Source organism: Phocoena phocoena, chromosome 16 (genome assembly GCF_963924675.1).
Source record: "Phocoena phocoena chromosome 16, mPhoPho1.1, whole genome shotgun sequence".
Classification (NCBI taxonomy): Eukaryota; Metazoa; Chordata; class Mammalia; order Artiodactyla; family Phocoenidae; genus Phocoena; species Phocoena phocoena.
The window spans coordinates 9017179-9030788 of record NC_089234.1 but is presented as its reverse complement, the minus strand read 5'-3'; the positions used below and the strand labels follow the sequence as shown (position 1 = coordinate 9030788).

At 45.7% G+C, this 13610-nt stretch overlaps 1 protein-coding gene across 2 annotated transcripts; it reads right to left on the bottom strand.

The window, feature by feature from the left end:
* Positions 1-11563: 11563 nt before the first annotated feature.
* C16H10orf120 (chromosome 16 C10orf120 homolog) lies at positions 11564-13361 on the bottom strand. Of its 2 annotated transcripts, XM_065893729.1 has the most exons (4): positions 13141-13361; positions 12858-12933; positions 12079-12319; positions 11564-11694 (listed from the first exon to the last, which is right to left on the bottom strand). In XM_065893729.1, exons 1-4 carry the CDS (start codon positions 13338-13340, stop codon positions 11564-11566), a joined length of 648 nt encoding a protein of 215 aa, XP_065749801.1. In that variant the 5' UTR covers positions 13341-13361. The 2 variants fall into 2 exon arrangements, with proteins under 2 accessions (XP_065749801.1, XP_065749800.1); XM_065893728.1 differs by having other exon boundaries at positions 11564-12319; positions 13141-13340.
* Positions 13362-13610: the final 249 nt, after the last annotated feature.

Here is a 13610-nt window from a genome sequence, read left to right as displayed (position 1 = left end):
ATATTTTATATTGGTAATAACCAGGGAGCTTAACGACTGAAGCTGAATTCTCATTGTATCCTGAGAGGGAGAAACTGTCCAGTGCGCTTCCTTTCCCATTCATCAGCCAGGAGAGCTTGAGTGACCAGATGGCTCAAGGCAGCTTCCCTGGGTTCTGCTTGGGGTGGAACGTTTCCCCACACTGTGAACCCATTAGGGCCTCTATGAAAAGAGACAGGGATTGGAAAGGACAGGAAGTTTCTACAATCCCTAAGAAAAAGATGAGTGATGCAATAGGAATAGAAAACTGGCCCAAAGATACGTACGAACAGGCATTTCACCAAAGAGCTGCAGTTGCGTTAGAAACATTAAAAGAGACCAACTCCCCCGGCAATTGGAGAAATAACAATTAAAAGAACTAGATATTAATTATAGGATTTTTGACCAACAAGAAATTTGGAAAGATTTGGTAAAATCCAGAGATGTTTATTTTTCAGGGAACTGGACTCTCATGTTTCTGTTTGGTTTGTAATCGCTAATACTCCTTCGAAGGCAGTTGGGCTGCCACTTCTCTTTATGGCTGAATGACTTCTATTGTATGGACAGACCACGTTTCACTTACCCATTCATCAGTGGTTGGACATTTGGGTGGTTTCCACACTTTGTCTCTTACAATAATCCTGCTACGAATATTCATGCATAATTTTCTGTGTGGACATACATTTTCATTTCTCGGGTAAATACCTAGTGGAAAGCTGGGCCATATGGAAACTCCTGTGGAGTCTGGTGAGGACCTGCTAGACTGTCTTCCACAGGAAGTTTCCCTGGGTTCTTATAACTGTGACACTCCTTGGACCGAGCCATGTGGTATTGGTGTCATAAATATAGAAGGAATTCTGACGCGTGTACCCATGTCATCCTTGTGGAGACACCACACACGGGCTGGTATGTACTACAGCTGCTCCACCAATCCTGACCCACACCTGGAGCAGACTGGGGGCTGTCTATGCGCCTTTGCCCTGAGTGACAAAGGAGGGCTCTCAGAGAGACCAGGCGGCCAGGAGGTCAGACCTCATCCCGCTTCTGCCACTGTCACCCTGTGATGTTGGGCAAGTCCCTTGATCTCTCTGGGTCTCAGTTCCCATCCTGTCCAAAGTGTCGTGAGGCTTCTGCAAGTTACTAGAGGTGAAAGTGCTGTCACTTAACCCCAGGCAGGAGGTGCTCCCCAAACAGGAGTTCCATGTGGCAGGTGGTCAACTTGCCACCCTTCATTCAGGACCACAGGAAGAGGAGAGGGAGAGAAGAAACTGCCCATTATTTCCCAGTCTGGGTGAGAAAGGACACAGAAGTGTCTGAGAAAGACAAGGGGTAAGTAGCAGGCAGCCTCCCTCCCTCTAGAGAACCCGAGGCTCCTGCAGCCCTGCTGGCTTGGCCTCCAGAGGGAGGGAGGGGATCAGGTGTCAGCGGCTGTGTCTATATAGCCCCAGGCCTCCAGGGCCAGGCTCATTCCTGAGGCTGCTGCCAGGCCTGCTAAGATGAAGCTGTCCAGCGCCATCCCTTGGGCCTTGCTGTTCAGCACAGGTAAAGCCTGGCCCCCAGCCCCTTACTCCTGGGCCTCTCTCTCTGCTTCCTGTTCAACCTAGAGATTCTATGCAGTTTGCTTGTTGCCAGCGAAGACAGTCTGCAAGATACTCTCCTCCAACGAGATGTCTCCCTCACCCTGGGCTGGAGGAGGAGGGGTCCAACAGGACGGCCATGACCCTGGGCTGAGACCACCTTGATTTTTAAACATTCTCTGGGCTCCCCTGTCTTTGTTCTGAGATGTTTTCTTGGGTCTCCCTGCCTCCCGCCTCCCTCCTGCCTTAAGCCAATGTCCCTGGGATGCACTGCGGGGCAGCCAGGGCTCAGCCCAGACCTGGATGAGGGGAACCAGACGTGTTTTCGCTTTGGAGGGGTTCTTGGAGCTGTGACTGTGTGGGTGCTTGGAGGGGGGACCCTGGCCGGACCTGAGCTGGAGAGGGTGACCAATGGGGAAACGGGGGCCCCTGAGGAAGCCCCAGGACAGGTGGGTGTGCTCTGCACCTGCCCCCAGGGATTGAGACGTGGCAGCTACACAAGTTCGGGAACGAACAGCAGGAACAGCAGCTCCGTCCAGGGGCTGAGGATGTCCTGACAGGGAGAGCCTAGCCCTGCCGCTGGGACTGCCCTTGACCGCAGGAGGGAGAGCAGCCCTGATTCCCGATGCTGGGAGGAAAAAAGAAGCCGTCATTTCCTCAGGGAGACCTCTGGCTTCTTCTCCCTCATTCTGTGTCTCTGTCTCTTTCTGTCCTTCCCCCTGCTGTCCCCCTTTCTGCTCCAGCTCCTCTCTTCAGCTCTGCTCACTCTGCTTCCCTGCCCTCGCCCTATTGTTCCCCCCCTGCTCACCTTTGCCCCTCACACTTCGGGGCAGGGCGGCCCCCATCACTAGGCTCTCCCCTCCCCTCTGCTCCTCACTGCTCTCATCTCCTTCAGGCAATGCGGGTCGGGGCTGGAGATGCAGATGGTGGCAAGTGGAAGGACAGGTCAGTGCGGTCAGTGTGTGACCACAGACCCCTGTCAGCGTCCATCCCAGGCTGCTGTGAGGAGGACCTGTCCGCCTGGTCCTGGGGGGCGCCATTCTGATGGGACATTTTGTGGGCAGCTTGTGGGTAGAAATGCGTCCATCAGAGCCCTTCCTGCATCTGCTGTTTCTCAAGTGCCTTCAGTTCAAATCATCAATATGCCAAGATGGCATGTTTCAGGGTGACATGTCTCGAACTCCTACAAGGGGCTGCATGCTCCCTCTGCTTCAAAGCTGGGACCTGGGGCTTCCCTGGTGGCGCAGTGGTTGAGAGTCCGCCTGCCGATGCACGGGACACGGGTTCGTGCCCCGGTCCGGGAGGATCCCAAATGCCGCGGAGCGGCTGGGCCCGTGAGCCATGGCCGCTGGGCTTGTGCGTCCGGAGCCTGTGCTCCACAACGGGAGAGGCCACAACAGTGAGAGGCCCGCGCACAGCAAAAAAAAAAAAAAAAAGCTGGGACCTCAGATTCTAGATCAGAAGGGTTCACTGTAGATGTGGGTCCAGTCTAGAGACGCCACCTGAAGTGACGGGGATAGTTTCTGGTTCTGCACTTGACACCTGCTTTCAGGCAAACCTTCATTTATATTTTCCAGAGCAGACGTGGTGGACACCCCAGGGTGGGGAGGTTTCTTTTGTGCCCCCCAATCCAATGCCACCTCAGGGCCCAGGAAGGGCAGCTGGAGATGGACTCCCAGTGTTCAGGTTGACATTTATGGTCAAATAGTTTCCAGAGCATTTGTTGATTTCTACTTACTGAGGAAAGAAGTATCTAGTTGGGAAAGGAAGTGGCTGTCATAGGATGTTGACAGTGGCGGGTAATGTACTGGAGAGGCTCCCTGGGCTGGCCACTGAGCCGTGTATGCGTGGATTATCCTCCAGAACCCAAGGAAGCCGTTACTATTAAATCCCCATTTTACAGATGAATGGACTGAGGCTTAGGGAGAGTAAATAACTTGTGTAAAGCCATCCAGCTCTCATGCCCACAGGACTGTGACCAGGGCCGTCTGATTCCTGAGCTGTGCTGTGCCCACTCGTCACACTGTGAGGATAAACCAAAGGGCACATCAACAGTGGAAGCCATGTGATTGCCGTCAGAACAGCACAACAATCCATGAAAGTTGTGATATATAATATCCCAGCCCTCCCAAAATGTGATGAATTTGAAATATTCATACCAAATGAGATATTTAATGCACAAATCAATAATAAGGATAAAAATTAAAATAGTTACTAAAAAGTAGTGGAAGAAAGTCCACTAAGAAGATACAACAATCACAAATTGCACACTTAACATAACTGCAAAGCAAAAACTGATCGTGGTAGAAGGAGAAATGAATGTGGTGGGTGATTTTACCACAAAGTGTGAATATTTAAAATTTTGATCTAAAAGATGAATATAGGACTTGTACCCTAGAAATCATGAACTGTCTTTTCAAGGACGTGTTGAACATTCACAAAAATTAATCGTGTCATAGATTAATTTTTAAATCCAGTAATTAAAGATGTCATATAGACCATGTTTATAACTTCAAGGCAATTAAATAGTAAAATAAAAGTATTAAATTATTTGTAAACTTTGAAAATGAACTCCAAAATAAAATAATTCTTGAGAGGGAGGTAAAATGGTAATAGAAATTATTAAATGTTTAGAATATAATGATGATGGGGCTTCCCTGGTGGCACAGTGGTTGAGACTCCGCCTGCCGATGCAGGGGACACGGGTTCGTGCCCCGGTCCGGGAAGATCCCACATGCCGCGGAGCGGCTGGGCCCGTGAGCCATGGCCGCTGAGGCCACAGCAGTGAGAGGCCCGCATACCGCAAAAAAAAAAAAAAAAAAGATAAAATAGGATAGAATGTTAAGAAATCGAATTTAGCAATGTAAAAAATAATCATGAAAATATAGGATTTATTACAAGTACACAAGGATAATTAGAAAAACAGAAAATCTATGAAGGGTAGCAGAACAGGCCCCCCAAATATGCCCCTTTGGCATAAGGATTATTTTGAGCTGGTTATTTCTGAGAAACTGTAGAAGCAGGAGAAGGTACCCTTCTGTAAGGGAAATCTACATTCATAAAGGAAATTTCCACTAGAAAGAGTATTTGTAAGGGAGGAGAGCTACTCCCAGAGATCACTTTTTTTTCACCTGAGATTTACCTGCCTGGAAGGGTAAGAACTTTTGTTTCCCATACATTTTCTCTTCCCACCTGTCCTTGAATTGCCTTCTCTTCACCTACAATTCCTATCCTTTTCCTTAGCTCAGGATGGCTTATAAGTCCCAATCAGCTGGCCATATTTTGAGTCCCATATCTTTATGGGGCTCCATAAATATATCCATAATTAAATTTGCTTTTCCCCCCAGTGGTTAATCTGTCTTATGTCAGTTTAATTCTTAGAGCAGGCACAGAATCTAGAAAGGGTAAAGGGGGAAATTTTTCCTCTCCCACACTATGTGCACAGACAGCTGGGATGTAGGGGCAAGTGAAAAACAGGTGTATGAGTCCTTTCTTCCTTCAGCTATTAGAGGAATAGTTTCTATTGTTATAATATTTACCATTTGATGCTTATAAACCTGGTACTCACTAGGATGAAAATAAAATTAACTAACATTTCCCCCCCTCATATTTCAAGCCCTTGAATACCACCATGATTCTGAAACCAAGAATGCCATATGTCTCTTTAAAAGCAATAGTGTTTCAGGTTTAAATGGAAAATTTTCTCCCCTAAACAGGAAAGAATATCTTATACCCTCTATTTCAAAAATTGCTAAAATAACACCTGATATGGGTGACGAGTTGAACTGTCAAAAGCTGAGATGGAAAGGATGTCAGGGTAACGTATGGCTTAGAAGCTAAAAGCTATACTATTCACCAGTAAGAGCGCTTACCAAATGGTAAGTAATGAACCTAATTGGAATGTCTCGAACATTCACTGGTGCATTAGGGTACTCTTGTGGATTTTAAATCTTTTGCTTAATCTCTCAGGAGGCAATTACCACAGAATACAAAAGAAAAAGAGATGCAATCAGGGCATGATTTAATCTATCTAGGAATTTGGGTTTTTGCACTAAAAAGCAAGCCTTTTGAACTTCCTGGGTTTTTTCATATGAAGAATTCTGAGTTTGTACCAAAGATGAACAATAATTACTCAAACTGATACTGAGGCTCTTTTATTCAATGTGAATATGACAATGTAGCTCAGGGTAGCAGTATGGGAGCCATTGTTCTAATGGTGTCACGGTTTCCATGATTTGATTTTTCCAGTCAAAAAAGTTTAAGAATCGTTTCACGTAAGAATCGTTTTATGTAAACCTTTAGGATGGATGTTTCCAAGCATTATATTTTGCATATTTCCCTCTGGTTATCCTTGATATTTTTATCAGGTTGTCTTTTCTGACAGCTTTGCTGGCTTTTGGAGACTTTGATGAAACACTGAACTGAAGTAGCAGACATGCGTATTGTAGGGGAAGAAAAATTTTCTTCGACTTTCTTAGGATCCCTGGTTGGGTCTAAAAATTAAACTGACAGATTGACAGGAGAAAAGCATATACATTTTATTGAATTTTTACATGGGGGGCTTCAATCAGATTAAACCCAATAACAATAATAGAGATTCAGATATTATAAACTCTCAGCTGATATGAAGTAGTTACCAAGCCTCATGCTGAATTAACTGTTCTCAGTGTTTCCCACACATTTCCTCATTTAATCCTCCAACATCCCTGTGATTATTGGTCCCATTTACAGGTGAGGAACCTGAAGCTGAAAGATGCCTGGAACTTGACCTAGATCCCACAGCTCACCTCATAATGGAGCAAGGACTTGAACCCAGGTGTGCCCACCACCATAGCCCAGGTGGTCCTTGAACTCTCAGCATCTCCTTCAGGGCAGAATCTGAAGCCCTGTTTGCTGAAACTGGAGATTCATGGTGCGGAGAGGAAGATAAACTTGGATAGGTGGGGCTCCATGGTATTAACATTTTTGAATATTTGTCTCATTCTTTAACCAGTTTACAAGCTTGTTGAGGGTGGAGTCCAAGTCTTCCTTTTCATCGCCACCTGGGGGTTTTATGTGGTCCCTCTACCCATGCACCCTGCCTTACTCCATCTCACTAGCTCCTCCCTCCTCTCTCTCCCTTCTTTCTCCCTTTTTCAAGAGGAAATGGAAAATTCCTCTCACTTCCCCATGAAGAAGGCTTACCCATTCTTTTGTTTTGTTTGAGGGGGGCTCCTCAAGTATCCCATTCCAGCTCAAAATGGATTGTAAGGTTATTTTTCCCCAAGAAAGACAATTTACCCTAAGATACATCCTGGTACCAGCTCTTAAGGAATGTAAATGTCACCTCATTTACAGTGATGTAATGATTTATGGAGTACAGAAGGTGTGCTAGGCACTAGGGCTGCCAGAATGATTAAGTTGAACCTAGGCACTGGGGTCACACAAATGGTTCATCAGCCAGCGGGTTATACATGAGGAAAGATGAAACAGGGAAGGTGGAACAAAGTCAGATTGCTGTGGGATCCCAAAGCGGGGGCAACAGACACAGTCTAGGGGTGAACTATAGCAGGAAGCACCCAGTGTCTCTTCAGGAAATGGAGCTGAAGGTCTGGCCATGTCCAAAGTGCTAGCCAGATGTTTCACCCCAGAATCTTCCAGCTCATTTGGTCACCTTCTTCAGACACCATCCTCGTAAATGAGCCCTCTCTGACACCACAGGGCTCCTGTGGGTCTCGGGCAAGAACAGATTAAAATCTGTACTGGTTCTAAGAATGGAAAAGACAATGAGGTCTGTTTCCATAAGTAATTCAAAATAAAACTGATACTAAACTTTAAGTTTAAGGAAGTCCAAAGAAGTTCTGACTTTTTCCAGTAATGACGACACTAAGCTTATGTGAAAATCAACTATCAGATTATTTTTTCCTCTGAAATATCTACCTATCATCTATCTATCTATCTATCATCTATCTCTTTTTGCCTCTGTATATTGAATAACCAATACTGGACTTTTGGGAAAAATTTAATCTATCACTTGTCCCACAAGGCTACTTTGTATCAGAGTTCTCAAGGAATAAAGAATTGTTACAAATTTCAGATTAAATTACTCCTTACCAGAACTCTCTTTGGGCTGATGCCCAAAGGCTTTCTAAGTTCCACCATAGTTCTTTAAAAAGTAAAAATAGACTTACCATGTGATCCAGCAATCCCTCTCCTGGGCGTATATCTGGAAAAGATGAAAACTCTAACTCAAAAAGATACATGCACCCCAATGTTCACAGCAGTGCTATTTATAATAAACAAGATATGGAAGCAACCTAGGTGTCCATCGATGGAGAAATGGATAAAGAAGACGTGGTACAAATATATAATGGAATACTACTGAGCTAAAAAGAAGAATGAAATATTACCATTGCAGCAACATGAATGGACCTAGAAATTCTCATACTAAGTGAAGTGAGTCAGACAAAGACAAATATCATATGATATCACTTATATGTGGAATCTAAATTAAAAAATGATACAAATGTACTTATTACAAAACAGAAACAGACTCCCAGACATAGAAAATAAACTTATGGTCACCAAAGGGGAAGCGGCGGGGAGAGATAAATTGGGAACTTGAGTTTAACAGATGCATACTGCTATATATAAAATAGATAAACAAGGACCTACTGTATAGCACAGGGAACTATATTCAATATCTTGTAATAACCTATAATGGAAAAGAATCTGAAAAAGAGTATAAATATATATATATACATATATGTAAATATATCACTGAATCACTTTGCTATACACCTGAAACACTGTAAAGCAACTATACTTCAATAAAAATATTTTTAATTAGAAATAAATAAATAAATTTTTAATTAAATTTCACCATAGCCTAAGGCTCTTGCAGGGCTCTTTAGGTCACTTATCTTTTCATCAAATATTATCATCTGGGTGTGTTTATATAACTCCAGATAAGCAGTTAGAAGGAATACATACTTCATTCAGAGATTTTTCAGAAACCTTTAATAATAAATAAATCTAAGTTTATTTTCATATATACTTCCTAGAAGATGGCACACAGATACACAAACCTGTATGGTTAACTGTGGGTTATTTCTGGATGGCTCCAAGTAATTAATGTTTGTTGTAATTAAAATGACACTATCAACAAGGTTGTTAACACCTTCCCTGATTTATTCTCAGAGGTGACTACTGCACTCAGTGAAAATGTCTCCAGACCAGCACCACCTGGTGCTGTAACACAGTTCTTAGGTTGGGACACTAAGCAGATGGTGAGCAATGCAAACTCCACTGCAAACAGCTAGTTAAATGAATCCCAGAACTGGACCTTGGTGATGCTCTAGTTGATGAGCTCATTTAACTGCTGAGGAAGTTGAGTCACAGAGAGCCTTGTGGTTTACCCACACTTCCCAGCTGGTTGGTGGTAGATCTCTAAGAAGAGCACTGGTCTCACTTCTCATGCAAAGAACTTTCTACCACATTGCAGAGCTGATCTAGAGCAATGTTTAGGATCCAGCTAAATAGCTTTAAAATGTTTTCAAACCGGTTTGAGTTTTCACGTGTTGCTTTGATATTCACAATTTTATAGCCATTGGAGAAGTTATATCAATATCGGAAAAAATACTTTCCTTCTCCCTAATTTCCAACTTTGCCCCAGTTGAAAAGTTCGAGCAACCCTTTGGTTTATACTGATTCTTCCACTGATGACTTTGGAATTATGCTACCTCTCCCTAAATCGCTCTCTTGGCAATAGCTGCTACCGATACAATACTTTCTCTTAACCTGTGGCTATGGCCAATGGAGTTCTCCTGGAAAATGGGAGAGGGTCAGCTTCCCGCCCATGACTCCCCCTCTGCTTGGAGGAGAGCTGTGGTTCTGAAAGAGCCAATTGCGAAAAATCCATGGAGAGGAACGATCTAGAAAGAATGCTGGCCTTGTCCCCGGAAGCTGTACCTGTGGGCAAGCTCAGTGTCTTTCCAACTGTGTGCAGAGTTGCCGAGGACAGTGTGTGATTAACCGGGGGATTCTTCTGGGTTTCAGATGCAGACAAGAAACGAATGTGTCATCTTCTCAAACACTGAAATATCTCCCAGATCTGCCACCTTGGGGCTGAGGCAGGGCCTTCATGGCAGTAGCAGTAACTGACCGCAGGGACCTTGGATTATCCTCCTGACACATCCAAAGGAATTGTGCCTGCTACAGCCTTGCGTGTCCCGTGCCTGCACTTGACTTGATGGGGAGGGTGTAAGTCACATGGCTGCCCAGAAGAGGAGGGCGGCAGAGATCAGGCCGGGAACAGGCTGGCTCTGCCTTCCAAGGTAGAAGCTGCATGTCTAGGGAAGAAGTGGGGAGCATGGAACAGACCTCTAGCCTTTAGGCCTGGGCAGCCTCTTTCCTGAGCAGGGTTCCTTCCCCCGATCTGGGCTACAGGCTGGTCCCAGCTCCAGCCCCAGGGGCTCTGGGGCAGACTAACTGCAGCCACAGTCCTGTCTGTACCAGCCTCCCTGAGCTCATGCCCTTTTGCAGTACGACTTTCCACCTCCTCCCAACAAGAGGTGAAGTCCATTTACACACCCTTGCACCTGGACCTGGCCGTGTATCTTGCTTTGGCCAACAGAGTGTGGCAAAGTGGTGGTGTGCCGGTTCTGGTCTTGGCTTCAAGAGTCCTTGCAGACTTTTGCTTGCTCTCTCGGCTCCTGCAGCAGCCCCGTGAACAAGCCTGGGGCTGGCCTGCTACAGCTGCTGGAAGAGGAAAGATGTAACCCATCACTCCCACTGACCCAGCTGATAGCTCTCCCCCGAGAAAGAGAACCACCCAAATGACCCGCCGTTGACTGCAGACACACGAGGAACTCAGCTGAGACCAGCCCAAATTGCTGACCCACAATTAGAATTATAACCTAAATTAATGAAAGTTGGTGTAAGCTGTTAAATTTTGGGGTGACTTGCTTCACCGAAGCAGGTAACTGATGCAGGCAGGTCCCATGGGAGTAGATGAAAATTTCGGAGGAGTCTGCATCCTGCGAAGACCTGGGCTGCTTGGGGTCGGGGGAGCAGCTGACAGCCAACAGCTGCCTGACACCAGGAAACCTCAGCAGCTAGGTCTTACCTTGAGGACGCCCTGGAGATCGGGTCCTGTAAGGAGAAAAGGAGGGAAGCCACCAAACAGAAATAGACTCACAGACTGAGAGAAAGAACTTATGGTTACCAGGGGGGAAGGGTGGGGGGGATGGATAGTTAAGGAGTTTGAGATTGACATGTACACACTGCTATATTTAAAATAGATAACCAACAAGGACCTACTGTATAGCACAGGGAACTCTGCTCAATACTCTGTAATAACCTAAATGGGAAAAGAATTTGAAAAAGAATAGATACATGTATACGTGTAACTGAATCACTCTGCTGTACATCTGAAACTAACACATTGTTAATCAACTCTACTCCAACATAAAATAAAAATCTGGGGGCTTCCCTGGTGGCGCAGTGGTTAAGAATCCGCCTGCCAGTGCAGGGGACATGGGTTCGAGCCCTGGTCCGGGAAGATTCCACATGCCGTGGAACAACTAAGCCCGTGCACCACAACTACTGAGCCTGCACTCTAGAGACCACAAGGCACAATTACTGAGCCCACGTGCCACAACTACAGAAGCCCATGCGCCTAGAGCCCGTGCTCAGCAACAAGAGAAGCCACTGCAATAAGAAGCCTGTGCACCTCAAAGAAGAGTAGCCCCCACTCGCTGCAAATGGAGAAAGCCCGTGCACAGCAACGAAGACCCAACCCAGCCAAAAATAAGTAAATAAAATAAATTTTTAAAAAATTAATAAATAAAATTTAAAACTTTTTAAATCAAATTTTTTTAAAGAAAAGAAAAGAATGAAAAAAAGAGAAAGAGGGAAGCCACCTGGGGCAGAGCTGCAGGAATAATAAGGACCAGGGCACTCGGTTTCCATGGGGAATAAATAAACCTTTAATAATGGTGGGAAGCAACTTTGTGCATGTACTCCTTCCAGGCGCTGCCTTCTTCCAGGCAGCTGGCCTTTGACACATCACCGGGGTGGATTCCCCGTGATATAAAATCCTGATTCATCAGCATTAGGTCTCCAGGGAATTCGGCCAGGTGCAAAAGATTTCTGTTTGTTAAGCCAGCGATGGATCTTTCTGCTTTTTTTGGAGGGAGGAATGGTTTTAGATCATTTGGATGGTACGTTACACATTTTTTTGGTTCTTCTGACTTGAAAATTACGTTCATTTTTATTTCCTGTCTTTTCGTGGTTTTGCTCTCTGCCTCATCTCTCTTCTCTTGATGGGCATAGTCGCAGTGATCGGCGTCTCGGTCATCCTTGCCTTCCCCAGTTTTGTCCCTTGCCGGGAGGCCCAGGTCCCCTCCAGACAGAAGCAAAGAGCTCCTAAAACTTTCAATGTAGTGTAAAGGCTGCTTATTCCTCAGGGCTCGAGCAAGCTGCATTCGTTCTATGTGCTTGCTGACGTTCAGCCTCTCCCGCTGTGGCATTTTGAACTCCTCTGGGGGCACTATCACCTTCGCCGTCCATATTTTTTCTAGGGGTCCACAGGTGGCACAAGGAGGGGTGAGTTGCTTCCTATATTCCACCGCCCTTTTATAGTCTGAAGACAGCACCTTTAGTTCCTTGAGCATTTCCCGTTCTTCTTCTTGCTTATAAGTCAGAAACCTCCTGGCTGCTATGGTGTGAACACCACCTAGACGCTGACAACGGGAAAGGGATGGTTAAAATCTCAACGGGACAGGAGTAGGGGGGACCCACAGGAACAACTACCTAGTGGCACCTTCACCCTCCATCGCTGAGGGTGCCCGAGCCCCTGGGTAGTGAGAAAGAGCACAGATCTTTGGGGTTAGATGAGCCTGGGTTCAACTCCTGACTCTCCTTCTTACCTACTATGAATTTGAAAGAATTTTATTGATCTTACAGGTCCCTGTGAGGTCTCCATAAGATATATACGAAAGCAACTAGTGCAAGATAAGGGCTTGAGAAAAGGCAGCTTCCGCGATTTGTTATCACTTGTAGGTATATTCCTACTTGGGACTTCGAAATAAGAGAGTATTTTGCTTTTGCTATGCAGGTGTGGAAGCCACTAGCTCACAACGGCCAAGTAGTGGCCAATTCCAGTCTGCTGTTTGGGAGACTTACATCTCTATTGCTGGTGGTTTTTGAACCTCTGGCTCCCCTAGCCTAACTGCCTGGCTTCCATGGGGCTTCCCTGTGTATAAATTTCACAGCACTTACTAGGATCTCTTTTTCCAAGGGGGAGTATTTTCCGAGGGCAATGCGTGGGTCTGATTTGTAGCATTTGGTCCATATCCTGGAAGGCAGAGAGGTGTATTAGAACTCGGAAAGGGTCTTCCTAGTTTTCCCTTTGGAATGGGAAATCTCACAAAGGGTGATTCTACATTAGTCAGGGCAGGGTCACTGTGACCAGGGTTTCTACAGCCTTAGAGTGGGCTCCTCCACTTGGCCTTGTTCTGACATGGGTGGGAAGGAATAGACCAGAAGCACAGGTCATACTCACCCCAATGGTGAAGCAGAACATGGATCCCCCTGGCAGCACAGGGAGTCTTTATCCTGAAAGGAATCGTTTACATTGAATACTTGGACTGGTGTTCCATTCTTATTTGACTTCCCCTCTGTAGTCATCCTTTCTTGGGCCCTTGAATCTCTAGCCCTCTGTTTTCCAGTCTTCTGACAGCCATTCTCCCATTCTCTGACCATACTCTGGCAATAGGCTAAGATGGGAGGTGTCAGTGCCTGGAGTTTCTTTGTAAGACAGTTTTAATGGGAACCCAAGGGACAGTCACAAACTTCTTGCATCATAACTGGCCTACGTGGAGCTACTGTGAGGTCTGAGTTTAGGCAACAAATGACCCCTTGGGGTGAAATGGACGCACACTACCATGCTCCTGACGTGTTGGGGTCTAGAGGAATAGAGTGGGCAGAGAGTGTGGCTGGGAGGTGATCTGGCCACGTCACTGCCACTTATGT

Excerpts from the sequence above, each read along its gene's own strand:
- C16H10orf120 (XM_065893728.1), bottom strand. The coding sequence starts at position 13,340 with ATGGTCAGAGAATGGGAGAATGGCTGTCAGAAGACTGGAAAACAGAGG. Across the intron at positions 12,934-13,140 it reads TGTTCTGCTTCACCATTGGG|GATATGGACCAAATGCTACA; the intron begins GTGAGTATGACC and ends TCTGCCTTCCAG. Across the intron at positions 12,320-12,857 it reads CCTTGGAAAAAGAGATCCTA|CGTCTAGGTGGTGTTCACAC; the intron begins GTAAGTGCTGTG and ends TCCCGTTGTCAG.